General features: G+C 41.1%; 1 protein-coding gene across 2 annotated transcripts in view; it reads right to left on the bottom strand.

Annotated features, from left to right (window-relative positions):
- The window catches only part of LOC124545358 (DNA replication ATP-dependent helicase/nuclease DNA2-like), a 152,709-nt gene that overhangs the window by 61,824 nt on the left and 63,127 nt on the right, over positions 1-27,758 (bottom strand). For both annotated transcript variants that reach the window (XM_047124261.1, XM_047124262.1), the window contains 6 exons: positions 26,499-26,645; positions 24,185-24,434; positions 22,322-22,633; positions 22,095-22,225; positions 14,788-14,988; positions 5,082-5,249 (listed from right to left, as the gene is read on the bottom strand). In XM_047124261.1, the coding sequence (XP_046980217.1) occupies positions 5,082-5,249; positions 14,788-14,988; positions 22,095-22,225; positions 22,322-22,633; positions 24,185-24,434; positions 26,499-26,645 (1,209 nt within the window). The remainder of the gene's footprint in view (positions 1-5,081; positions 5,250-14,787; positions 14,989-22,094; positions 22,226-22,321; positions 22,634-24,184; positions 24,435-26,498; positions 26,646-27,758) is intronic.

The following is a 27,758-nucleotide window of genomic DNA, read 5'->3' as shown; positions in this document are numbered from 1 at the left end:
ATCAGATTTGGGGCTAAAGGTGAGGTTTTTAGAAAGCCAGTACTTCTGCAGGTCTAGGAGTTTTTGCAGAAAGACTGACAACAGTGTTCCAGAATGAGTGTTTAAGAGTAGTGTGTTTCACAGAGGGTGGAGGATGTTTCTGGGGACATGGAAAGCCGAGTAAGGCAGCAAGGCAGGGTTGGAGAGCAATGAGGGTCTGAGGGGAAGAGAGATCAGAGTGGTAGGCTTTTTCATAGCTATAGGTAGTTCCATGCAGGCAGAAGACAGGAGTACCTGGGACAGGTCCCACAGATGGTGTTGGGAATGCCGTTCCAATAGTTGGACAACAGTTCCTATTGCAGTGATGGCATTTAGGAAGCTGGGGTCAAAGAGTAAAAGGATCTTACGAAAGGAGTACATACTAAGAAGTAGGACTGAGCTTGGATTGTATGATTACATGAAATTAGATCGGTGAGGGCGAGGGACTGATGGAACTGGGAAACATTAAGGTTCTTACGGTAGGATGCCAATTTTAATGGGCCATTAGGTGCGATACCGTGTGTCAGACAAAATATGGAAGAACTAACCTTAAAACTTGGTCTTTTTTAGCGTGTGTTACCCTCTACGATATATCAAACACAAACGTGCCAGCAAAATTTTAATTAATGGCTGGCCTTTTGGACTTGAAATTTTTCTAAGTGGCTCATCCTCAGTGTTAAGTAATAAATGAGAGTCTAACACTATGTGATTTAAGAAATTCATTATGCACTATCACGCATAACATAATTAATCCTGCATAAGGGGAAATTTAGTTTTAAGTAATGCTTCTCAAACCACCATTCACAATATTTTCCCACAATCTATTAGAAATATAAACATTTGTGACATCATGCACATCGACCGCAGTTGTACTGTGTAATCTTTGTCATGCTTATCAGAACAAGGCTCATGAGAAAGGCACATCGAAGTATTGCATAGTCTCTGACAAATTTTGCTGTCGACACACAATTGTGTGTATGCTGTGTTTTGTTGTTGGTGCATTTTTTCTACAAGTGAAGTTTTATTATGGTATTATTCTCTTGTTTCCTAACTAACCTAAGGACATCACAAACATCCATGCCCGAGGCATGATTCGAACCTGCGACCGTAGCGGTTGCGTGGTTCCAGACTGTAGAGTCTAGAACTGCTCGGCCACCCCGGCCGGCGAATTCTTTGCAGACAAATGGAAAAACTGGTAGAAGCCGACCTTGGGGAAATCAGTTTGGACTCCATAGAAATGTTGGAACAAGGAAGGCAATACTGACCCTACGCCTTATCTTAGAAGATAGATTAAGGAAAGGCAAACCTACGTTTCTAGCATTCGTAGTCTTGGGGAAAGCTTTTGACAATGTTAACTGCAATAGTCTGTTTCAAATTCTGAAGGTGGCAGAGCTAAAATACAGGAAGCGAAAGGCTATTTACAATTTGTATAGAAATCAGATGGCAGTTAGAAGAGTCGAGGGGCACAAAATGGAAGCAGTGATAGGAAATGGAGTGAGACAGGGTTGTAGCCTATCCCTTAAGTCAGGCTGTTCCAGCTCATCGGCTCCGTTGCGAGCCGTGGAGCGCTCCCTGCTCCAGGGAGCCGTGTCGCTCGCTGTGACCATTCTAGTGGGCTGGCACGTGGCACGGCTGGCTGAGGCAGGCGGCAAGGCAAGCGTTTTGATGTGCCAGCTGCATCTTACAAGATCGACAACCTCATACTCTTAGCTGCTAAGAAGTGGTGACATGCTACACCAGGAAATATGATGTTCAATAAATAAATAAGAAACAACTGTTTTACAAGAAATTACATACTAAATTTATTGGGCCTTTGTAGCTTGACATTTTCTTTTCATTACAAGATCGGAAATATCAGGCATCAAAGCGTTCGCAGCGTTAATGAAGAGGATGGCCTTCATTGTTGCATCCTGAAGAAACGATCGTTCCTTACTTTTTACTCCTTTCATTGTTGAGAAAAGCTGCTCACAGCAATACGTAGATCCAAATATGCACATGATCTGAGCGGCATTGTTGTGAAGCTTGGGAAATGATTTTTGCTGTAATGAACAATGCCTCTCTTTCAACAAAGTTGAATTTTGCAAATCAATACTCTCCAATTGAAGTGACGATGACAAGTCATCGGAGGAAACTGAAAAAGGAGTGCTGAACACCTTAAGTTCCATTTCCAAACTAGTGAGGTCTCGGAATCGTGTTTCAAATGACGCGATGAGCTGCTTTAACTTTGCTTGGTAATCGCCGAAAGTACTACTTTCGGGTAGTTTTAAAGAAGCAAGACGATCGAAGAACGTTAAATGTCCAGTACTCACATGTCTCTCAAATAAACGTAACTTTTCCATGAACGGTTTGATTTGGTCGTGCATGTCAACGATTAGCTGCCCTTTGCCCTGCAATGACAGATTTAAATTATTCAGATGCATAGTGTTGTCAGCTAGGAACCCCAGGTCTGATATTCATTTTATATCTTTCAGACAACGCATTTCTTCCCCTTTCATTTCGAGAAAAAGGGATATTTCCTCACGAATGGCAAAGAAAACATCAAGAATTTTTCCCTGACTCAGCCAATGATCTGTACTGTGGTAAGGTATATCCCCACACTCCGCTTCCATATCTTTCAGGAATCCTTTGAACTGGCGATGATTCATACCGTGAAGCCGCACAAAATTCACACACTTCACGACATCTTTCATTACGCCACCTAGCTCTACTGTTTCAGCACACAGTGCCTCTTGGTGAGAAACAATGAAGAGTAAAAATGTCTTTCCCGAATTCGTCCCCGAGTTTATTTTTCAAACGAGAAGCAAAACCTTGGTGACGCCAGATCATTTTTGGTGCACCGTCTGTCGCTACAGAATGGAGCTTATCCCACGGCAAATTCATATTGTCCACTGATTCACAAACAGCTTCAAAAATGTCACGTCCTGTTGCGGTGTGATCGAGTGGTACCACATCCAAGAGTTCTTCAGTTACTTGCAGCTCCATGTCGACACCACGCACAAAGACTGCAATCTGAGCACAGTCCGATATGTCGGTAGTTTCGTCAAGTGCTAACGAAAATGCAACAAAGCTCTCCGGCTATTTCCTGAGCTGTGCCTCTAAATCCACTGCCATGTCCAGGATTCAACGAGACATTGTCTGCTTCGACAGGCAAACCCCTTCAATTGCCTGCATCTCCCTTGGAAACATACATTCTGCAACTGCTACTATGCACTATTTTATGAGTGGTCCCAACGAAAACGGCTTGCCACTGGTGGCAATGATGTGAGTGACCCTGTAGCTTGCTCTAATTGCAGATTCAGTAGTGTTTTCTCCGCTCTCATTCACCTAAAAATTATAAACGCATTACAGAACACGAACTATGTTGCATGTTTTAATACCCTCCATATTACGAAACCGTTTTTAAACTTACGTCTCCTGGTATGTCGTTCTTAAGCCTGGCTACCAGTTCTCTGCGTGCAACGTCTTCTACCCGATCATAGTGCGCTGCGTGAAGACGTGTATAATGTCGTTGTATATTGTACCTCTTCGCAGAATCAAATACTTTATGACAAACAAGACACTGAGGACGACCATCCCCCTCAATGAATAGAAAGGTATCCTCCAATAGAGGATACCTAGTCATAGCTGTCATTGAACACGGATTATTGCGTCAGTTGCGGCTGCATGCCGCCAGGGGGCAGAGTGCGCTTTCCCCCTCCACGCGGGCTCCGAGCTGCCGCAGTGAGCGCTCCGGAGCGTTCTGGCTCCCTGGAGCTCGGTTGGAACAGCCTGCCTTAAGTTATTCAATCTGTGTATTGAGTAAGCAGTAAAGGAAACAAAAGAAAAATTTGGAGCTGGAATTACAATCCATGGAGAAGAAATAAAAACTTTGAGGTTTGTCGATGACATTGTATTTCTATCGGAGAAAGCAAAGGAAATGAAACACTTAAGGTAGTAGATGAGGTTTGCTATATGGGGAGCAAAATAACAGGTCGAAGTAGAGAGGGTATAAAATGTAGATTGGCTTTGTTGAGGAAATCATTTCTGAAGAAGAGAAATTTGTTAACATCAAGTATAGATTTAAGTGTCAGGAAGTCCTTCCTGAAAGTATTTGTATGGACGATAAAAAGTTTAGACAAGAAGAGAATAGAAGCTTTTGAAGTGTGGTGCTACAGAAGAATGCTTAAGATTAGATGGGAGGATCACGTAGCTAATGAGAATATGCTGAACAGAGTTGGGGAGAAGATGAATCTGTGGCACAACCTGACAAAAGGAAGGGATTGGTTGGTAGGTCACATTCTGAGGCATCAAAGAAACACCAATTTAATATTGGATGGAAGTGTGGAGGGTAATAATTGTAGAGGGAGACCGAGAGATGAATACTCTAAGCAGATTCAGAAGGATGTAGATTGCAGTAAGTACTGGGAGATGAAGAAACTTGCTCTGGATAGAGTAGTATGGAGAGCTGCATCAAACCAATCTCTGGACTGAAGACCACAACAACAACATCCTCTTCTTTATGTCTTATTGCTGCAGTATTATTCTGGAATAGCAGGCTAAAGTAAAATTCTTTGTTAGAGTATTAGTTTTTATCAGTAAAAACTACAAAAAAATTAACTGTAAAGTAAAACAATAAAGATTCCCAGAATTCTAAAAATTTACCACATTTTTCCCAAATTTCTCCCAGATGAAAAAATTCCCAGATTTCCCAGTTGTCCCAGAGCATATACTTCCTGTTAATGCAAAGTCAAATTTAATTTTGTGTGTGTGTGTGTGTGTGTGTGTGTGTGTGTGTGTGTGTGTGTGTGTGAAAAACTGAATCTTAACAATGGGATAGAGTAAAACAAAGCAGCAAATAGGAAGAACTGCAGACAGGTGCACGAGTACTGCATGTGCCTGCACATGATGGTTTGTGCACATCAGTCAGAGCAGTATATGACTTTGCACTGGTGCATGCACCTCCCTACCTCTTCCTGCAACAGCTGCATGCATTTAGAATACACGGAAATTCACAAATGTGTAAATGCACCTTTAATGTGTTAATTTTGAAGGGATCTTAACACACCCTCATTCTCTAAGCATACCTGTCTGCTGCTGATAATTTCCACAGGTCAGCAAGTTTAGAGTTGCTGAGCCTCTGGGCCTCCTCTAATCCCAGAAGTCCTGTCCACCACAAAAAATAATTAATAGATTCTTCACTCAGATGTGCTGCACCACCAACTTCAAGCAAGGGATGTGATGGGTCTGTTGCCCTAATAGAAGGGGAAAAAAAACAGATAATATATATTAACAGAAACACAAAAAACATGGATCATATTTATTCTGTCATCAATCAAGAGACAACAAAAATTATGGATGATCTGAAGCAAGAACATGAACAAATTCATGGTGAACTAGTACGAGGTGCCAAAATGTAGCTACATCATATCCATCAAGTCTGACTCTTAAGAAAACTAAGGAGTTAAGAGATAGAATCAAGAACATAAACATACCAGACACAGCAAGCCTTATATCATTTGAAGTCTTGTAATATACACTTGCATTCCAATAGGTGAAACAATCAAAATCACCACACAAAAACTAAAACAACAAGGCAACACACCAGACACACATTGATGAAACAGCCTTCATACTCATACTCAAGACCATAACAGTACAAAATTACTTTGTGTTCAATAGAGAATTTTGCTCTCGACATGAAGGACTGCCAACAGGACTGCATAAAGGTGGCCTCTTCACCGACATATTCATGACCAGGTCAGAGAACAAGATCTTCACACACACAATAAAACCAGGAAACACCAAGTCCTGTACTGGTACCTTTATGTCAATGACGTAATATGCCTGATCAGTGAACCACATACGCATGTAAAACAGATACACAATGAAATAAACAATTTACACCCAAAAATTTGCTTCACGTTAGAGATAGAGACAAACTAAAATTTCTGGATCTCACCATACAAAAAAACAATTAATGACTCCACGATATTCAGGAAACCAACAACCATGAGCATGATGATTCACAATCAATCAAATCACCCACTGACACACAAATAAGTAAGCTTCGAATTCATGTTCCGCGGATTAAACATAACACCCATAAGCCAAGTAATTACACACAGGAGGCAAACACAATACAACAAATAGCAGTGAGAAAAGGTTGTGATACCCATATGACAGAGAAACTGATCCAGCGAATACGTAAATGAACAGACCATATGTATGCACGACCTTGCACAGAAACACAGAACAACAACAGACAATGACCAAGTACAAGAAACAACTCACACACAAAACAATATGGCACATATTCATCATCTGCAATAATGAAATAGTACACAAATCAGGCAGCATTTTAAAGAAACATGTCCTTTAAATACGATACGAGACAGATGACAACGCAGACAAAGCTCAGAACACAGGAAACACCCACAGACAAATCCAACAAATCAGGCATATATGATCTCACATGGAACACTTCACAGTTAATACATGCAGGGAAAAAATGCACAAACTTTAAAACAAGATCTTTAGAACACTCAGATCCCTAAGAAGTAACAGCTTCCATAGCATACTTGCTTACCACGTAATAGACCAGGACCGTCACCCAACTAAAACAGTGAGTTAAAAATACTACAATCCAGCTACAGCCATCATAGGCTTACAATAGAAGAAAACTTGCGCACAAGGAGGAGGCTGAGGTGTGGAAGGGGAGCGATAAGAGGGTAGAAGTGGGGGATGGTAAAGTGCTGTTTGTGGGAGCATATAGGGACATGGTGGAAATAGGACAGGACAGTTAGGTGCAGTCAGGAGGTTGGACGGGGGTGGTGGGGGGTGAGGGGGGGGGTGAGGGGGGGGGGTGAAGGAGTGGGACAGGGGAGAGGAAAAGGAGAGGAGTAAGTAGACTCTGGGTGCACTGACGGAATAGAAGAAGACAGTGTAGTACTGAAGTTGGAGCAGGGAAAGGAATGGGTGGGTGAAAGACAGTGACTAGGAAAGGTTGGGGGCCAGAAGGGTGATGGGAATCTAGGATACATTGCAGGGATAGTTCCCACCTGCTCAATTCAGAAAAGCTGGTGTTGGCAGTCACTAAAGTGAAGAATGTTATGTTCGGCAGCGTACTCAGCAACTGGATGGTCCAGCTGTTTCTTGGCCACAGTTTCTCTGTAGCCATTCACGCAGACAGACAGCACAATGATTGTCATGCCACGTAGAACACAGCATAATGGTTGGAGCTTAGCTTGTAGATCGCATGTCTGTTTTCACAGGTAGCCCTGTCTTTGCTGTGATAGGTGATGCTTGTGACTAGACTGCAATCATGGAAGGGACTATGCGACAGGTCATGCATTTAGTTCTATTACATTTATACGAGTCAGGAGGCAAAGAGTTGGGAGCATGGGTGGAGAAGGGATGGACGAGGATATCATATAGGTTCAGTGTGTGGTGGAACACACTGTGGGAGGGCTGCGAAGGACAGTGAGTAGGATATTCCTCATTTCATTTCAGAGCAATATTGCTATCCCCCCCCCCCCCCCTTCCCATCCCAGCCTCCTCCTTACCCCCACCACTCGGACTGCTCCTCCCATCATGTGCAGTTGCTGATAGTTCGGACTTGACGGCCAGAGGCCATGGTCATGTGTGCGAGTTGTTTGTTTTAAGGTACAAAAACAGCTAAGGTAATAAGCACCTATGTCACAACCTCAGATCATCAAGAAGTAAATACACTTGAAAGTAACTATATATTAAGCCCAACTGACAGAAGCAAAGTGAGCTAAGAACAAGGACTACTTCGTTGAGAAAGGTATACAAAGCATGCTGGAGAGATAGCGGTGGTCCTGAACCAGAAGATTAAATGTCCTTCACCATATTGCTACAATGGATAGAAAGTAAAACATCATTCGCTAAAACATCCGGGAATAACTCAGACAGCAAACATACATGAGAATGTAAGTGGTTCAAAAAAGGGCATTCAGCCAAGAAAGGGCGAACTGTTATCTGTTGACAATGAGCACAAAGTGGCGGAGGATCACCCCTTAAAAAATGGCAATGGCTAAAATGACAATGCCCAATATACAACCTAGTTAAATGGTCTCCTCGTGGCGAGAAGACCAAGATGAGGTCAACCAAGCTGCTGGGAGAGGTTTGATTCCCCAGAACTTGTTCCCGTGAAGGGAAGACCAGTGGCGATGCCAAAGTGACACCACCTGCTGACAGACAACAACACAAAGATCATCTGAAGGGATGGAAGAGCTATAGTGGGTCAAGATACGAGGGCATAACCTTGGCAGCAGCCTTATTTACCACCAGACCGATTCGACTAGGAACACCCACAAGAATATGACAGTGGCTACCTCTACAGTGAGCAAATGGAAGCTTTCTTGGACCTGTGGCACTAAAGGATGGACAGCCAAATGTACTGATTAGCCTGATAGCAAAAGACAACCTCTGACATAAATATTGAACAGTTCTGGAAGCCGATACTGAGAATGGTCACTGCCAATGATGAAGGGAGACCCAACACCATAGTCAGTCTTGGCGCCATCGGTGTTCACATAGGTACTATTGCTAAGTTGTGTGCGAAGGTTGAGAAACTTAAAGTGATAGATTAAATCTGGAATAGTTTCCTTCAGAGGGAAATGAAGTCTAAGATGAACACGGGCTGCTGCATGAAGCCAGGAACGTGGCAGGTAGCAAGAAGCTGCTGGAGCAATAGCTGAAAGTGAACTCCGGGAGGTAACAGAGAAGGAGGACACACCCCATACTGGCAGTCAAGGGAGTCATCAAAGAATGAGCCACAGGATTTGTGGCCAGGCATGGCAGACTAATAGGATGCATATCCACTGACGAGAACATCACAATGGTATGACAGCAGTAGTTCAGAGCTTCTGCATAGAGACTCTCAGCTGGACTAGTGAAAAGGCGCCAGTGCCCAAATGTACTCCACGATGGTGGAATGTATTCAGACGGCATAAGACATGCAGGTGCATAAACAAAACAACCATAGTCTAGTTTTGAACAGACAAGAGACCAGTACAAACAGACATGCAGATGCATAAACAAAACAACCATAGTCTAGTTTTGAACAGACAAGAGACCAGTACAAACAGAGGAGGACGGTCCAATCTGCTCCCCAGAAAGTACAGCTTGGAACACATAGGACACTGAGAGATAAGGTATAGCGTTTGAACAGGTAAGACACATGGGACGACCAAGAAAGTTTTCTACCATGCATGAGCCCCAGGCATTTCGTAGTTTCAGGGAATGGGAGAACAACAGGCCCAAGATGTATAAAGGTGGAGGAAGAAACTGCTTGTGCTACCAGAAATTCATATAAACTGTTTTGTCAGTGGAAAAGCGAAACTCATTGTCGATACACGATGAGTAAAGATGATTGGGAACACTGCTGAGGACACTGCTTGAGGAAACAAGTCTGGAATACCAGCAATGAGCTAATCACCATCTCAGCCTACATCTACTAAACGTAAACGGAATGAGGCTAAAGATTCCAAGAATCTCTCAGCTGCACCTCAGTTTATTGTGGTATCACATACTGGAGGAGATCAGTCCTTTAATAAGGTTAATCCGTTTATTATTCAGAAAGGTGTTGATGTACTTGCAGGCCCCATGAAATCCTGCTCTTGTTCACATAATAGCACTTTGCTTTTGGAGACCAATTGTGATTTTCAAGCCCAACAACTGCTTGTATCTTCACTCCTCCACAGCTATCCTCTTCATGTCGAGGCCCATCAAATGCTGAATCCTTTCCATGGTATTATTTATAGTAGCCTGCTCGATGGTCTGACCATGGAAGATATCCAAGCTTACCTCTCTAATCAGGGTGCCACAGCAGTCAATCAGGTAATGAAAAAAGTTGATGCAGCCTTAATGACTACACACATTTGAACTGCTTCAGGTTGACATGGGTTGTGTGGTGCTTTGTTTTACTTCACCTCACACACAAAACACTTAAATAAGTTGCCACTTGAACACTCCTTTTATGTATGGTGAATGTTACTTAATGAATATTTGATCACCATTAAGTATTAATAATCAGGGTCCAGCTACACTGTACCCTGAATCCATGTGGCTTCTTCCTCCAACTTGGCTTAGACTTTCCATCTTTATGGGCTGCAGATAAAGCAGTTGAAAATTAACTTCTTGTTCTTATTCACTCCACCACATGAATAAAAAGTTAGATTCAATTCACCGTCTTCCATTATCTTCAAAATTAGAACTCAATACATAATAAATGAGGATGGCTACCAACCAGTACGCTGCCTCTCTGTACTACGTACCTAACAGATCTGATATTCAATTTGATAATGAACAATTACAATACATTTATTATCTGTGACATTTCACGTTCTTAGATTTCATGGATCTCTTTTCTTAAACACCACCCACTCCACAGAGATCCTATCTCCACCACAGCAGGTAGGGTCATTTGACTCACATCGATACAGTCACTGGATCCTTAGGTCTGGTATCAGCACCTACAATTTAAAACATTTCCCAACAGTAGGATGCTCACCACTTAACTACTGTGTCATGCACATTTTTTCTCTGACATATATTTAAGGACATGAAATGTCTCATTCAAGGAATGGGATGTATCACTACACTTTTTTCCCTCATGTTTGATTGAATAGTGCTTCCATCGAAGATCAAAGCAGGCTATGAAGTCATCTCGGTCCAACTGTACACTCCAAACCCGAAGTGCTGTTACCGATGTCATTGTTACAACCACACTCTAATGTCCTGTTGAAACACAGCCAAATGTGTTACTTGTAGTAGGAATGCTCACGAGAGTGATTGCTCACCTCCTCCTCCCCACTGTATCGATTGCAATAGTGACCATGCACCCTCATCCTGAGAATTTTCCATGTATCTCAATAACAGAACCATCCAGAAGACCCACGTGAAGGAAAAATTGCCTTTCCCTGTCGTTCACAAATTGCTGGATAGTCGAAAACCCTGATTTTTACCATCTGGCATTTACAGTATCATTCTTGCTACGTGACACTCCACAACGGACATGGCCACACAGACATGCGATCTCAAATTCAGCACAGCAGTTGTCAAATTGCCCAGTGTCACAGTAACATCCCCATCTCCTTCTCCTCCAGCTTTGCAACTAGCCACCAAAGCTTCACCTCCAGCGGCGAAATCATCTGCTACAAATTGGTAGGCTGGAAAGGGCAGAAGGAATACTCCCATGCAGACGTTTTACACCCCTCCAGCCAACAAACATCTGTCTTCACCTGCCAACCACCTCACCCAGCCGACCTTCATTTCACCGATGCGCACAGCGCACCATTTTTCTGCCCTTGAATCCACAGGCCGACTCAGAATTCCAATGCCTAATGCCTCCATAGAGCTCATGGAACAACATCTTCCAGTCTCTGTTCCCTGTAGCAATGAGTCTTTGAATGCTGACACTCGGTAACCACGTGACTACCCTTCCTTTGTTCCCTCCTCCCCAATCATTATGACTTCTCCAATGGAACATTCACAGCATTAGATCCAATAAGAAGAATTATGGCTGCTCCCTGAATCGCGTGTCCATTTGTTTGCTGCCACCAAGAAACAAAATTATATTCTCGTTACGACTTTGATCTTTTGCATTTCCTTTCGGTCCGCTTTGACCTCCCCCAAAGGACAACATTCCATCTCATGGGGGAGTCATACTACTAATCTGAAATGGCATTCATAGCTAAACGACCTCACTGAACAGTCCATTGAAAGCTGTTGCAGTGCGCATTATCATTCCTCGCCTCACCTTTTCTTTTTGCAGCAATTACATCCTTCCATCATTTGGTGTCACCAGAGTAAACTTCATTCAGTTTATTGATCAACGCTATCACCCTTTTTGCTGCTCAGTGACTTTAATGCACACCATCCCCTTTAGGGCTCTTCCAGAATCTGTCCGAGAGCTGCCCTCTTGGCTGACATTCTGAATCAACTCAACCTCATTTGTCTTAACACTGGAGCACCCATGTTTCTTTCAGACTCCATGCACACCTATTCCTATTTGGACCTCTTGTTCTACACTGCCCAGCTTGCCGTCACCTCTAGTCACCCGTTCTCTCTACACGTGCTCTAGTAACCGTTTCTCATGTGCTGGCCATCTGCTGACTCCTTCCTCATCTATACGTAAATGCAACTGGCAGCTTTCTAAGGTCGACTGGAGGTTTTATTGCTCCCTGGTGACCTTCAACAAACAACATTTCCCCAGCTGTCCTGACCAGGTAGAGTACCTCAAGAACATTATCCTTACCACCACAGAATGTTCCATGCCTCGCACTTTTATCTTCTCCACTCTGTGTCCTAGTCCCCTGATGGATTGAGGTGTGCCACAACACGCTTCGTGCACAGAGACGTGCTTTCCGTGTTTTTAACAGTCATCCTACGAAGGTAAACTGTATTAGTTACAAACAGTTGCATGTGCAGTGTCATCACATTCTTCCTGATAGCAAAATCATTTACTAGTTCTTTTAACAGTTCCATTCCCCCTTCTGTCGTGTGGCACAACCTCCACTGGCTCTCTGGGATCAAGGTTCATTCCCCGATTTATGGCCTGACTGTAGCAGATGATGTCATTGTGGACACTACAGCTATCTCCAATGCCTTGGGCTGCTGTTTTGAGGAGAGTTCGAGCTCCATCCACTATCACCTCACTGTCCTCTCTCAAAAACAGGTGGAGGAGGCTCAGGTATTACCCTTCTCTCCAAATCACAAATACTACAATGCCACCTTTACTGTGAGGGAGCTATATCATGCTCTCACTTCTGGCCCCAGGGCCAGACAGATATTGGAGCACCTTTCTCTTGCAGACAAGCATTTTCTCCTTGATATGTACAGTCGCATTTGAGCAGATAGCATGTTTCCCAGAGGCTAGTGTGAAGCCCTACCCATACCCAAGCCAGGCAAGGGCAAACACCTTCCTTCTGGCTACAGCCCTTTTTCTTGGACTAGCTGTATTTGTAAGGCGATGGAATGTATCATTCATGGCCAGTTGGTATGGTGGCTCAAATCTCACAATTTACTAACCACTTCACAATGTGGATTTTGAGCACGCCATTCTGCAGTTGACCATCTCGTCATTGTCAGCCAATGTCACAAATGGTTTCCTGCAGAAATACCACACTGTGGCCACGAATTCAGATTTCTAGAAAGCCTATGACATGATTGTCAACATCTCCAATGGTGCTCCTTCCAACAGGTGGGGGGCTGACCTGCCTTAGGCAACTGTTCACACCTTAGGTCACACCTCCTGAACTCCTGACAAGGGGACCAACTGACAATTTGGGAAGGTAACAGTTCAGGCAATCACCGCTCCCTCGGCCTGGCCTGTGCCAGGGGCCACGTGCGAATCCCATCTGTTGACTCGAGGCTGGGAATTATGTGATACCCAGCCACCTGTTACATGTCAGATGTTTGGGCCAGCCTTCAGGAATGCACAGGGAGGAAGAAGAAACAACAGAGAGGAACCTCAAATGCTGAATTAGAGGCAGGATAGGAGATGGAGAACGAAGAAAGAAATAAAGAACAGTGGAAGGACTGTTCTGATGTCAGGCTACTGAAACTTCAGAACACATTCCCAAAAATATCCCAGAGATGTTCCTCAAGGGAGGGGAAAAAGAATAGCAGGAGGATAGATGTGGAACACAGAAAGGGAAAAGGTGCTGCAAAGGTTGGTTGGTTGGTTTGGGGAAGACCCGACAGCTTGGTCATCGGTCTCATCGGATTAGGGAAGGATGGGGAAGGAAGTCGGCCGTGCCCTTTCAGAGGAACCATCCCGGCATTTGCCTGGAGTGATTTAGGGAAATCACGGTGCTGCAAAGGCTGGGGCCCCATGGCCCCAAGTACGAACTCTTCAAAGCGAGGTGAGCTCCGTAGGGGGAGGTGTGTGTGTGTGTGTGTGTGTGTGTGTGTGTGTGTGTGTGTGTTTGTCTACTTTAGACATAGGCCTTTTGGCCGAAAGCTCTCATTTAGCAGTCTTTTTGTTGTGCCCTTGCGCGGCTCTACATCTCCTTTATGGAGTATAATATTGTCAAAGTTGAAAATCGCAAATATAGTCTCAAAATATTCTCACACAACAAAATTATGTTAGGATAAAAGTGAAGTGTTAACTCCCTGCCTAAATACACATTAACATCATTTAGCTGCAGATGACAAGTTACCAGTACCTGATAATGCAGAGTGTCCTGTGTAGCTCTGTGATGTAAAATCAAGGCAATGAGAACAATAAGCAAAAACTGTTTTCATGCCTAATTTCTGCATAAGAATTATCACTGCATTTTACAGATCTGAATAAAGAAAACCCACTGATGATGGCACAAAGGTGCTGAAACATGTTTCGGTCTATGTGAAAAATCAGGGTTTTGCACAACAGGCAGGCCTTATATCAACTAACAATTTAAAAAGTTTGCAACTTTTCAGTTTCAGGAATATGTTTACCTTCAAATGTTGCAAGAATATTGTAGCAGCTTTGCTGTAATAGATAATTAGATATGATGATAGGAGAGTGATGACCACTGGAATTCATAAAAAGAGTGTGGCATTTAAAAAAGACAGCAAAGCTGAAGTATGTGCCTTAGGAAGAGAGCAACACATGTTTGCAATACTGATGAACCTTCACACTGTCACCTTCCAGGTGGGGGGGGCGGGGGAAAAAAAAAAAACCACACACTTTGATTTTCGGTGCAGAAAATGCCAGTAATTACACTCATTCACAACAAAACAAACTTAATTTTGCATTGTTCATGTCATCTCACTACTTCTTACCGCTGATAGGCAGAGCATTCAATAAGGTATGGACATTTGCTGCACCCATTAGTTCGAGAGATGGGTTTTGGAAGTACTGGTGGCTGGCCCATCTCGCTGGGCATTGCAGTACGCAAGTTGTTTGCTAGTTCATTTCGGAGCTGAATTAAATCACGACTTTCAGGATGAGAAAATGGTATTTCCATAAGTGACACGTCATCCCTGTAAAAACAGACATATATTAAATTTTTTACTTCTCATGAATGACAAAAAAAGCAAAACGTGGCATAAATCTTACTATAAAGACAATTAAACATATCTGATCATAACACCACAGTAATTGATACAATTCACAATCAGAAGCCTGAACACAAAATGTGACTGTCATTTACTGTCATCCAGTTTAAATTATTGCAATAATCACTCACACCATCACTGTGCTACAGGAGCAAAACTGAACACAGAAAAGCAACACACAAGTCTCTGTGCTTTGTCTGCTTATATTATTGACCATAATCAGTTTACTCAGTTCAGTACACATTGCACTTAGGACTACTTCTGACTGCACTGGCCAGTAGACAAACACTGCACTGTTTTTACTTTCAAACCTTTATGCCCAAAATAATTACCTCCTTGTATAATGATGCAGAACCTCTCCAGGGGACACCACCTTGAAGTAGTACTGTCCATGCAGGTGGAGAGGCTTGTGTGTTCACATGAAACTGAGGCCTATGTCAGCTGCGGGAACCTACAGTCCGTAAGGTCTTGGTCGAGGGACCAGACTAAGTGTGTCCCACATCAACCTGTCATTCCACATCAATTCCTTGTCCTTTCCCAACTCCTGAATACCCAATCCAAGGTGTGATGCGATCCGTGCCAAGGGGTGCATGGCACATGAGAAGATGTGTAATGAAAGGAGCCTCAGGGATACCAGGCGACCTCCCCGAGTCATTAGCCTTGCATCGCATGGGGTTTCCATGGTGTGGACTAATTAAATTCCCAACTCTTGTGGGACCAAAATGGAATGAAAGAAAATAGCAATACTGAGGGGCAAGTTGAGAACTCAGACATCCAAACATCTGGGCTGGAACCAATTGAAAACCTGCCCTCAGCTGAACAGGGGGACGGACCTGTTCAAGAAGTGGGAGTGGCTACTAAGAAGATGGACCAGATTAAGATCAAAGACTTGTGTGGGACTCATAAGGAAACTTCTTAGAGAACAAAAGCTAAAAAGGAAGGAAAAAGAGTGGCTTCCTAAACAAAAGTGGAGGGAACTCCGAGAAAAGACTGTCCCAGGTTGAAGCGGGTGTACAAATCCCTTGTACATTGACGGCAGACTGTAAGAGAAAAAAGAAGGAATCTAAGACTCCCACTTCTCAGGAAAAGTGTATCCAGAAAAAGCTGAGACAAGAAATAGGGAATCAGACCTATATTACTTCAGTCTCAGTTTTTAGGATGATTATCCTGCAAGGCTATCTACTGGTCAAGAGCACCTCATAGCAGGTGGAGCTCATGAAAATGGCTCTCTTTGAGAAGATTGGGGGGATGCTGGTCCCCTGAGTCATCTTCTGGGAAGACAAGAAGTGGACATGGCCACGATTCAAGAACCCTACTTATATACAGGTGGTGTATCGGGTCTTGGTGGCACTGGAGGTAAGCTGGTTTATGCTAGAATTATAAGAAACTCCAGAATGTGCATTTATGTAAAAAATGGAATCCTCTTCATGCCGATGGCAGACTTTTGTTCTAAGAACTTAGTGACCAGATGGATGCGGCAACATGAGGTAGGTATCACGAGGGAGTTTGTAATGGTCTCAGCATACCTTTCTTACAAGGACAGTGCTGCTTCTTCTCAGGAAGTGAGGAGACTGACTGAAGCCTCTGCACAACAGGGCGACCAACTATTGGTTGGATACAATGCTAATGCCCACAAGTTAGTGTGGGGCAGCTCTGACAAGCACAGTAGAGGTGAGTACCTTCCAGAATTTCTTCTAGCTAATAACTTACAGATCCTCAATAGGGCAAGGAACTTACATTCAGGAATATAAGAAGGGAAAAGGTAATTGACATAACCTTCAGTTCCACTTTGGTGGGTAGTTATGTCAAACAATGGCATGTGGCTTTAGAGCCATCCTCATCAGACCACATGTATATATTAAGTTCATGGTTGAAATGAGCATCAGCCAGACCATGTCCTATAGGAATCCCAGGAAAATGGACTGGGAGGTGTATATGAGAGACCTTGACTCAAGCCTATTGGAAGTCAGTACTCATCATGACTTCATACCATGAAAACTGCTCAATCAGCAAGAAGTACACAAATGGGAATGTATCTTGGTGGAACAACAACATGTAATCACAGAGGAAACCGGTATGAAGACTGTTTAACCTTGCGAGAAGGAAAGGAAAATGGGCAGAATATCAGGTGGCCCTTGTGAAATACAATCTTGCAACTAAGCAATCAAAGCAGGCTTCCAGGAAGGTATTCTTTGAAGAGGTAGAGGGTACGGCTGTTCAGGCCAGACTTCACAAAATCCTCACTAGGATACCAACTAATCCAGGAGGAACTTTAAGGAAAGAGGATGGGGAGTATACATGGACAGCACATGAAACACTGGAACTGCTACTCAAGACTCCTTTTTCTCAATGTGCTCTGACAGACAACCTAGACCAGGACGAGAACCCTGTGAGATATTGGTTTTCAGGTGTTCGAAGGGAGAACTTTGAATCTGCCAGAGAATGTGTTGACCTGCTTAGCCATTATAGGCGGAATTAGCAGCATACCCACTACCGGGATGGAAACCATGCTGGACATGTCCCATTACGCCTGTGGGTAAAGAGGGAGGCAGCAGCTGCAGCACACAGGTTAAAGATAAGCAAAAACTGGAACTCACTGGGTATCCAGGATCTCACACTAAGATACTGAGTGAGGTAGGCATAGGTATGGTGGGGAAATTCCGGCCAACTATATACTAACTCCCAGCTGCTTCACGAAGTCTTTCAGTGTAGTAATCGGAAGTAGAGATCTCTGCGAGAACAAATTTCAACAATGTACTGGGGACACAGTCTGGTTCATTAACGGTTGGAAAACAGACTACGATGTTGGGGCTGGGACATACGAGGTGTGGCCCAGGTTGGAGAGTGCAATCTCTCTACGGGAGATGGCCACTATGTTTCAAGCAGAAATATCTGCTGTCAGGATGTGCATGGAGGAGAATTTGCGGAGGCACTACAGAAGTCATAGCACTTTCATTTATTCAGACAGTCAGGTAGCCCTGAAAGCACTGGATGCCTTTGCAACAAGATCAAAGATTGTGGCAGAATGCCACAAAGTCCTTATGGAGCTAGGGGAAAACAACAGGGTAAACCTATAGTGGGTCCCTGGTCACTCAGGGATTAGTGGTAACGAGCAAGCTGATGGGTTGGCCAGAATAGGGGCGATGACACCATTTATTGAACCGGAACCTATCCTGACAACCCTTACAGCGATGATCAAAATAGAACCACGAGACTGGACAAGGAGACAGCATGCAAAATACTGGGGCTAAGGTCCAAAAGCAAAAATATGGCAAGGTATTGATGCCAAAGCCATGTTCTAAGAGAAGTCTCTCAATCCTGGGCTTGAACAGGAGAGAAATGAAACTCATGGTTGGACTATTGACAGGCCATGGGAATTTCAAAAAACATCTACATACAATGGACATAATAGAAGAAGACAACCAAATGTAAGACGTGTGGTGTGGGTGAGGAACCCTCATCACATTTGATCCACGAATGCAAGGCATTGGAGATTAAAAGTCACAGAATATTCAGATCAACTAGACCTGAAGAAGTTGTGTCTACCAAAGCACTGGTAAAGGATCTCCTTGCACTGTTCAAGCGCATTGGTTGGCTTTACTAGAGACACAGAGAACAATACCACACAATAAACTCTGTTTCGGTGCGAGCAGCAGTGGGCTTGATCAATGTTGTTTTTGCTTCCCTGATAAAATCAAATCAAATCAATGCTGCAGAAGCCAACAAATTTTTCATTCTGACAAACCAGTCATAGAGGTATTGTGTAACTGGAAGAAATATGAGAGCATAAACAAACACATAGGGTGACTTAAGCTAGACAAGTGAGCATCTTGCACAGAAACTGGTCTCCCTGCAAATTTCAAACTATACTTGAGTAATTATTCGTTCTATAAATGTCTTATTATCTAGATCCAGTGATAAAAAGTAAATCTGTATGGCATTGTTGACTAGGAGACTTCCTTTGATACTTTTTCTTAGTGAAGGGAGAGTGCTGTGACTCTGAAGTGTGTCTGCCCATTTTGGAAGGCTGTGAAGAGCAGCTGCAGAGTTTAGTGTCACATTTATTCAACAAGAAAGTGGACAGAGGGAGTGAAGAACAGTACTGGTACATACCCTGCTCGTCTTGAATAGCAAACAAGGGCACTGCCAATTTTATTGTTTCCATGTAACAGATTATCAGCAGTCTCACATATCTTCATTCCATGAAAGACTGGAGAATTTTGTAGTTTAATCTAAGTATTAGTGCAGAGTCTGGTGATCACAAATTTTACACCATCACCTCTCTTCCCACTGCTGGCCAAATCTGGTGAAAATTTCTTCCATCATCAGCATTCAAACTGACTATCCCAGAGTCAAGCACCACTACACAAGTTATCAACCCCAACTAAGAAAGCAGATGATGCAGTGATTATAAGACTTAATTGTGCAACAGATAATCACAGTTACTGTAAATATCATTACTGTAGATTATGTGGACAACTACTAACATTTGTCTTCTCAGTGCATCACATAAATGCGAAGCAGATAATTCATCTGGTCATGTACCCATCACATGGCCAAAACTTGTATTCAAAGTGAGCAGTCAGGTTTGGAATGTAATGCCTGTTCTAAAGCAAGTACAACCTGATTCTGTTACATGAATTTTCTTATTTCTTTCATGGAGAGTGAAATGAGATTAGAGTGGGTACTGAAATATGTAAGTCATTTTTCCTCTCACTCATATCCAAATGGAACGGGACAGCAATTTGCTAATATTGGTACTACGTACATTCGGGAATGATCCATATAGTGGGTTGCAGATTACGTTTATACAGATGCAGATAAAAATTAAGACATACAGCTGTTTTCTCAAACTTGTCATTGATGTTAAGAGCTTCACAGAGTCCAATGTCTCTGAAGTCTTCTTTGTTTTCAGAAACTCTACCCTAATGAAGCCTCAATGTTAAAATTGTATTTCCTAGAATTTATTATTTAGGAGATTGATCTTATCCACCAGCTTCTATAACAAGGGCTTCAACAGGGAATCTTTCCACAGTACTCAGTGTTGCAGTGTTCTTTGGTTACATTGCAATACAGAATGGGAATGCATCACTATTATCCCATTTTCCAATTTTTTAAAAAAAAAAAAAAAAAAAAAAAAAAAAAAAAAAAAAAAAAAAAAAAAAAAAAAAAAAATCAACATTCTTGATGTATCTCATGAAACACTTTTTGCAATGTGTAAAATGTTAGTAGTATTCTTGCAGCTTCAAAGTTGATTACGGATACAAGGTTTTGAATACCTCTATCATCGTTATCATCAGGAACTGCCATGACTAGTACTGTGATTTTTGTAACTAGTAGCCAGATTGTAATCAGACATATTGCACTGAGAAGACACAAATGGGCTTGGAATAAAATCTCCCCTTACTAACAGAGATTACACTGATATAAAAAAAATGTTCAGACAGGGAAATGAACCCTGGTCAACCCAAATGTATGTCCAGTAGTTAACCAATTCATCATCTCATTCAGTCAGCACCAAATTCTCAGTTATACACATTACTAAACACATAATTATTGCCCAGTTAAACTGTTACTATGAACTGATATTTCAGTTTTTTATGACAAATGGCAATAAGTAGATGTGTAGTATAAAACATTTCTATCATTACACGTAACTGATTTTTGAAAATGCAGCTGGATAGACAAAAAAAATCTTATCACGAAGCAATGGCAAAAGAACACACATATAAAAGGTATTACACATGCAAGCTTTCGGAGCCAGTGGCTCCTCCTGGCAGAGGGATTGAAGGAGAAAGAAGAGGGGTGCAGGAAAAGGACTGGTGAGGTTTAGGAAAAGCGGTCTAGTTTGGGAAAGTCACCCAGAACCCTGCGTCAGGGGAGACTTACCGGAGAGGAGAGAAGTCATGCCACCTCCTCATCCCATCTGGTAAGTCCTGCCTGACTTGGGGTTCTGTGTAATTTTACTGAACTCTACCTCTTTTCATAAACATCATCAGTCCTTTTCCTGCATCCCTCTTCTTTCCCCTTCACCCCTCCTGCCAGAAGGAGCAGCCACTGGTTCTGAAAGCTTGCTTAAGTAATACCTTTAATGTGTGTTTTCTGCTGCTGCTGCTCCTGCATGGTGAGTAGACTTTTTTATCCATCTGATTACATTATATTACACACAACTGTGTGCTTCATAAAACTATCCTTGCTTGCTACAAAGCTGTTAAATTTTCTAAATGTATGGAACACAACCAGCACATTACACAACAATCTGTTATGATATGTACAGATTACCCAATACAATTTTAATTGGATTCAGGAGTAATAACACAATTTTCATAAATATGAGGCTGTCTGTCTTTGATTAGGTGCAGACTCTAGTTAATCTTGTGTGATTTTTAAATACATCAATGATGCAGAGAGATATATATAAATTTATACTTCAGCATGAAGAGCTTGATCATTTGTGCTATAAATTAAAATTTTAAATACTGTTGGCAAGAGCTGAAGTGATTTTAAATACAGGCAATTTCAATACCAAATTTAGATATCTGAAGATCGTGTTGAAAAAAAGAACACTATGGTGCACTTCGAGCAGAACTCTGAAGCATCAGACAATTAAACATACCAGACTTCATCCCTTGACACTCTCCCACCTGTCTGCCACTCACCTTGAGGTTGACAGGTTCTCTCTCTCACAAATATTTCTATCCATCTCTTAATTCAGGCAACACAGCAGGAATCTCCTCTACTATTAATACACAGTATTGTAATGTGATATATAAAAATTAACACTAAAGTGGTCTAACAGCTAGTAATTTTATACAGCCAGTAATGCCCAATATAATCTTTAAATTGCAAGTTTTTCAATATGGTAGCAGTTTCATCAAATCAGATTCACTAGTATCTCCAAATGCCCACTGTTTGCCTAGCAAAATACCTACAAAATTATCTACTGTTTAAGTGTCAAAAACAATGTAAACAACTGATTAAGTATGTCAAATTAAAACACATGTAACATATAAATGACAAGAGACATATACCTCAAGTAAAGTAATAGGCCCTTGTTAACATTGTAGCCCAAGTCTTGCAACATTAGTATATATAACATAACCTGGCCCCTGTGCTCTGAAGAAGCTGTCGCTCTGCCTGTCTTCAGTTCTAATGGAGCTAACTGAAATAAGCCAAAAATATGATTGTTTTAACAGGATGCACACTGTCATATATATCATTTCAGATTACATTTCCTGAATTCTTATTCTTAAACAACCTGAGAACTGTTAGCAGGTGACTTCATCTTCACAGTGACATCTATTTTTCCTTTTACTCCTAGTCGTGGAGACCATATATTCTCCTCCACATCCTCAATATCGGTCACTGCAAGGCCACGATTCTTATGTGGATGTGTCACGTGCTGTGACACAAACTGCACAATTCGAGGCACAAATGGCATTATCTCTGCTCGAGCTTTATCACTTGACAGTCCGCACAGAAGCAGCTGACGTAAATTATCAGGATTTTCCAAGGTTTTCATCACTAACTGTTCCACACTGTTCTTATCCTGAATTTTGTTCTGAAGTACCTGCAATGAGTGGCAACACATGTAATTAGCATGGCGGAAGTCAAACAGTAACATCTGATAACGCTAAATAAAACTCTATTGAAATTATATACACAGCACCAAAGTCTTATTGCACTTCTTAGCGTTTTTCAGTCACTTATATTGGAGACACTGACACAAATGTAAAAAACTCACTGTAACAGTTATTTACATGCTACAGAAAAGACAAAAAGATCAGAAATAAAATACTCGGGTAAGCCCACAGAGTAGTATAAATAAAAAGTAGCTCCTGGTTTTGTACAGTCCCTCTTAAAAAAGAAAGAGTCTACAGTATATTTAAAATTACTGGGAAACAGAACAGCTGGCCAGAGCTTACTTTCAGGAGATGAAACTACAATGCTGCCAATGGACACTTCTAAAAGAAGAAGAAAAAAAACTTTTTTCTCGCTTTTATATGCATATTTTGGCAGTGCTATATATTCAACTTCTGGAAGGTATGTACTGGCTCACTTCTCTGTATAATTTTGCAGTTTTCTCAAGAGACTTGTCTTTAGTTAGACATCTATAGGCAAATAAATTTATACAACTTAAGCAGGTAACTAGTTACGATCTTAACCATGGAAATGAACTGCTTGTAAAGTTTTCAATCAACAAAAAATTTAGATGCAACACATACATCTTTATGAGGAAATATTATTGCTCAAATGGAAGTATTGCGCAGCAGATAGGCATTTGGTCAAGGAAACCTGCATGAGCTATCAGAAAAAGTTATTTTACAGGGAACTTGTATGTCTCCTAGCTGTCTAAAGGATGACTTTTTCTGAAAGTTTAGCTAGAAAATGTCCTCTTTCATGTGTGTCTGGGCTCCTCAATGCCTCTTCAATACAGTATGTAGTAATTTATCATTATAAAGACAAGTGCATGTTTCATTTTATTTATTTATTTTAATATGTTTAAATAACATGTGCTTCTGACCAAGCTGAAGCTGAAGTACTGAAGCAATCAATAAAGGAACTGATAGAAGGTAGAAAAGTATAACCACAACAGAGACAAACAAACTCAGATCATTTGGGGATAAAATACATCTCTCTCTCTCTCTCTCTCTCTCTCTCTCTCTCTCTCTCTCTCTCTCTGTCCCTTCCTCTCCCCCCCCCCTCCCCACTCTGGAAGGAGATATAGAAGATTTTTAATAGCTAGGAGAAGTTATTGAAACATATCCCACTCTCCTCCACACACAATTCCTGAATGTCACATCCTTCAATTCAAATTATTGTAAGCTACAGTCATTACAACCACAGCACTTTGCAAGAAGTGAGTAACTATCAAGTTGTTTCACTGTTTACTGCAAGAATATTTCCTCAAATGAGAGAGAGAGAGAGAGAGAGGAGGAATACTAGGACTACATGTACTTTTGCTCTACTAAGAAAATATAGTTTCTCACTAATAATGCTAGGAGTAGCTGTGAGATTCACTACATAGGTCAGTTGATGCAAAGAACAATATTTTTCCACTAGGACCAAATGAAGTCATCTCATCTGTAATACTGTAAGATCCAGTTATCCAGTAACAAACCTCCTGGAGAATTGTATGCACTAATGATCCAATGACAGCACAGGCAGCTGTAACATCCACCCCACGAAACCACTCTGCAAGGACAGCACGTCGCCTGCAGAAAAGTGATCCAACAACAGAAGTTCCAGACACAAGTAGATCTGAGTGGTGGACAAGTATTCCTGCCTTCAAATCTAGGTACCATGTTTCTTTTTCATATTTTGCTCCAATGATGCTCACAACATCCCCTTCTTTGACTGGTAAACTGGACCTGTACAAGAGGAAGATATAAATAAATAATAAAATGGATGAAACATGAAAATTTTTTCCTATCTAAGTTGAGCTCTATACGTATGCACATTCCCAGACAGCAACAATGTTTCTCTGTTCGTACAATTTGACCTAACAGATAACATCAGAGACTGGGAAATCCAGGATGAAATAGTGACAATGATATGAAAAGGATAGATTGCTATTCATTATATAGTGGAGATAATGTGTCTCAGACAAGCACATTGTGACGTTCAGCTCCTTTATTTCTTCATTGATTGTCCTCTGTGTCAATGTACTGTTTTGCTATACTGGCTGAAAAATGGGGGATGGAAGTTCTACACTGCCTATTTTAAGTGATGTAGCCGACGGGTGCACAGCTGCGTTTCACAGTTCTTTACTTGCACTGTTCACAACCCCCCCCCCCCCCCCCCCCCAATACACACAGTTAATATGGCCAGTGGACTATTGTTAACTTTTGATAAGCTTCATTGATAGTCTGCAGGTATACATCAGCATACTGCTACAATAGTTTTCTGTTTAATATCTATGAGCAGTAAAACCTAACCACACAGTTCACAGTTCTTGCCGAATAATACGGTACGTATCGAACATACACTGACATTGTTTTAACACATGGCCTATTTCTGTTACACTTATTTCACAGATAAATTGATCTATTGTTGTTGATCTAACTAATATGGACTGACTGATGGACTAACTCAAGCCCAGTAATAGGGCCTTTATATATCATCACAATAATAGGTACTGAAACTACACATTGTTCCATGTTTAATTTACAGAAATTACAATTGAAACATACCTCATTAAATTAACTGAGTGCATTGAAACATTTGTCCTTTTTAACAGTTTCTTCTACCACAAGGGTTAAATCAAATTATTTGTTTAAGTCATGAAATTAACAGATATAGTTACGCAAACAATACTTTTGACAGAACTGGTAATTACTTTGGAATTAATTAATGGTTGGCTTGGTAACATGTTTTCGAACAGGGCCAAACAGATCCTGTAAGAATACTATTAGTTGTTCCTCCAAATGTTTAGAATTATTATAGAATTTATATTTGCTTATAAGTCAACAACAGAATTTACAATTACTGATTTCATCCTATAGTGGAAGATATTAACTAGGAATAGTCAAAATAAATTAGGAAATCAATTACATACATAAAACTATGCACAAAATTAGATCTGGTGCTATATTCTTTAAGACTGAGGGCCAACCTGTCTCTTTTATGGAAATGCAGATTATACTCATGTATGTTAATGGTAATTAATCAAAAATGAAAAAACGAATTTTAAGAAGGCAGATTATAATACAAGAGGGGAAGTAAAAATATCCCAGCTTGCTTCATCAGAACTTTAGAAAGACTGCTAAACAAGGAAGTTTTTGGAAAAAAAGGCCTCCTCCTGAATTAGACAGAAAGGCCAAGACAGCCAGAGACAGTGGTAATGTGTGTGGTAGTTGTGTTTGCGTAAATGTTTTTGTGTATAGTGTCTGATTCAGAAGAAAGCCTTTTGGTTGAAACCTTCCTTGGTTAGCAGTCTTTTTAGTGTGCCTGTCTGCAACTCAACATCTCCATTACATGGTGAACTAAACATAACTGAGTGAAGAATTTAACATTTGAAATACAGCAAGATTATTAGATGCAGAATAGCTGGAGAAGAAATGTAATGGAATCAGCAATGGTCTATAACAGGTGCCCTTCATCATTTGCCTTATATCCTCAAAGAACAAGTGAAAAAAAAAAATTTTTTTTAATGATTGCACCAGGTTTGTAACTTAACTCATCTAAATAAGTGTCCAAGACCTTGGCCAATGCCTTCTTCACTCTGAGAGAAAATTATATATGTAGGATAACATTAGAAAAGCAAGTAACAATGTAGCCTACTTAAGACCCATATTTGGCATGTGTATTTCATGCCACTAATGCAGCAACTACAATATCAAATGAACTTGTTCTTAAATACAGTCATTCCAATAACTTTTCTGTTACATACTGAAAATACAGTTAATCGAGTTAACACATTATCAGCCACATACCATGGTGGTCGTAACTGGCACACAGCAGTTCGATTTGTTTCACATGACCTCAATTGCAAAAACATATTTACTGGCACTTCAGGATCCTTCCATGTTTGAACAACATAGCACATTTCACTACCAGAGAGATTTAAAGTCTCCTCTTTGCTGAAAAAAAAAAAAAAAAGACAAAACAAATCCTGTTAATTCACATAACCATCATTCTCAAGAAAGAAAGTGCTAGAAATATAAGGGCTTATCACTGATAATGATCTAACATTGTCAATGGAAAAAGTACAACCCCTCAGAAGATTACTAAATTCATCAAGTTACTAAACAGTACTTATTCTACAGGCTTCAAGGGTGTTACTGGTAGTGCTCACTTGAGAGAATAACCCCTGAGATACAATTGTAATCAAGCAATGATTCAGAGCATATTCCCAACAGATTTAAATATGTTACCAATCGTTAAGAAAGGTAGTGAGACAAGATTGTAGCCAATCCTCCATACTGTTCTATCTGCACATTGTTCAAACACTAAAGGAAAAATGAAAAAATTGGAAAGGGAATTTAAGTTCAAGGAGGGAAAAGAAAAATGTTGAGGGTTGCTGAACCTGAAAACACTATAATTCTGTCAGATGACAAATGACTTAAGATCAGCTGAACTGAATAGAAAAAGTCCTCATGAGAGGTTATGAAGTATCAATAAACATGAAACAAGGGTAATGGCATTTAGTCAAATAACGTGACGCTGAGTGAATCAGAAAGCAAATGAGACACCAGCAGAAGATTTTTGTTAGACAGCAAAAGAATTAATGATGGACAAAGTAGAGACTACACAAAATACCGACTAGCAATAGCAGGAAAAGTGTTCCTGAAAAACATAAGTTTGATAACAATGAATATAAAATTAATGAGTCAGAAACTTTTTTCAGAAGGTATTTTCTGGAAGTCTTGTGTGGAAGTAAATGTGGATGATACACAATACAGATGAGAAAAGAATAGAAGCTTATGAAATTTAGTGCTGCAGGAGAATACCGAAGATTACACAGTTACATAGAACTACTACTAACAAGGATGTAATCAACTGAACTACGGAAAAAAGCAATTTATGACAATTTGGCTGAAGGAACCTGTAGGCAGGACGCATTCTGATGTATCACAGAATCCTCAACTTAAAAGTATGAAGTCTTTTTCATTGTTCCTGTCTGTGACTCAAACAGGGTGTATACGTGGACGAGGAAAAAAAAAATCCCGGATTTTTCCCGGATTTCCCGGTTA

Source organism: Schistocerca americana, chromosome 8 (genome assembly GCF_021461395.2).
Source record: "Schistocerca americana isolate TAMUIC-IGC-003095 chromosome 8, iqSchAmer2.1, whole genome shotgun sequence".
NCBI lineage: Eukaryota > Metazoa > Arthropoda > Insecta > Orthoptera > Acrididae > Schistocerca > Schistocerca americana.
This window is presented reverse-complemented; position numbering and strand designations above follow the sequence as displayed.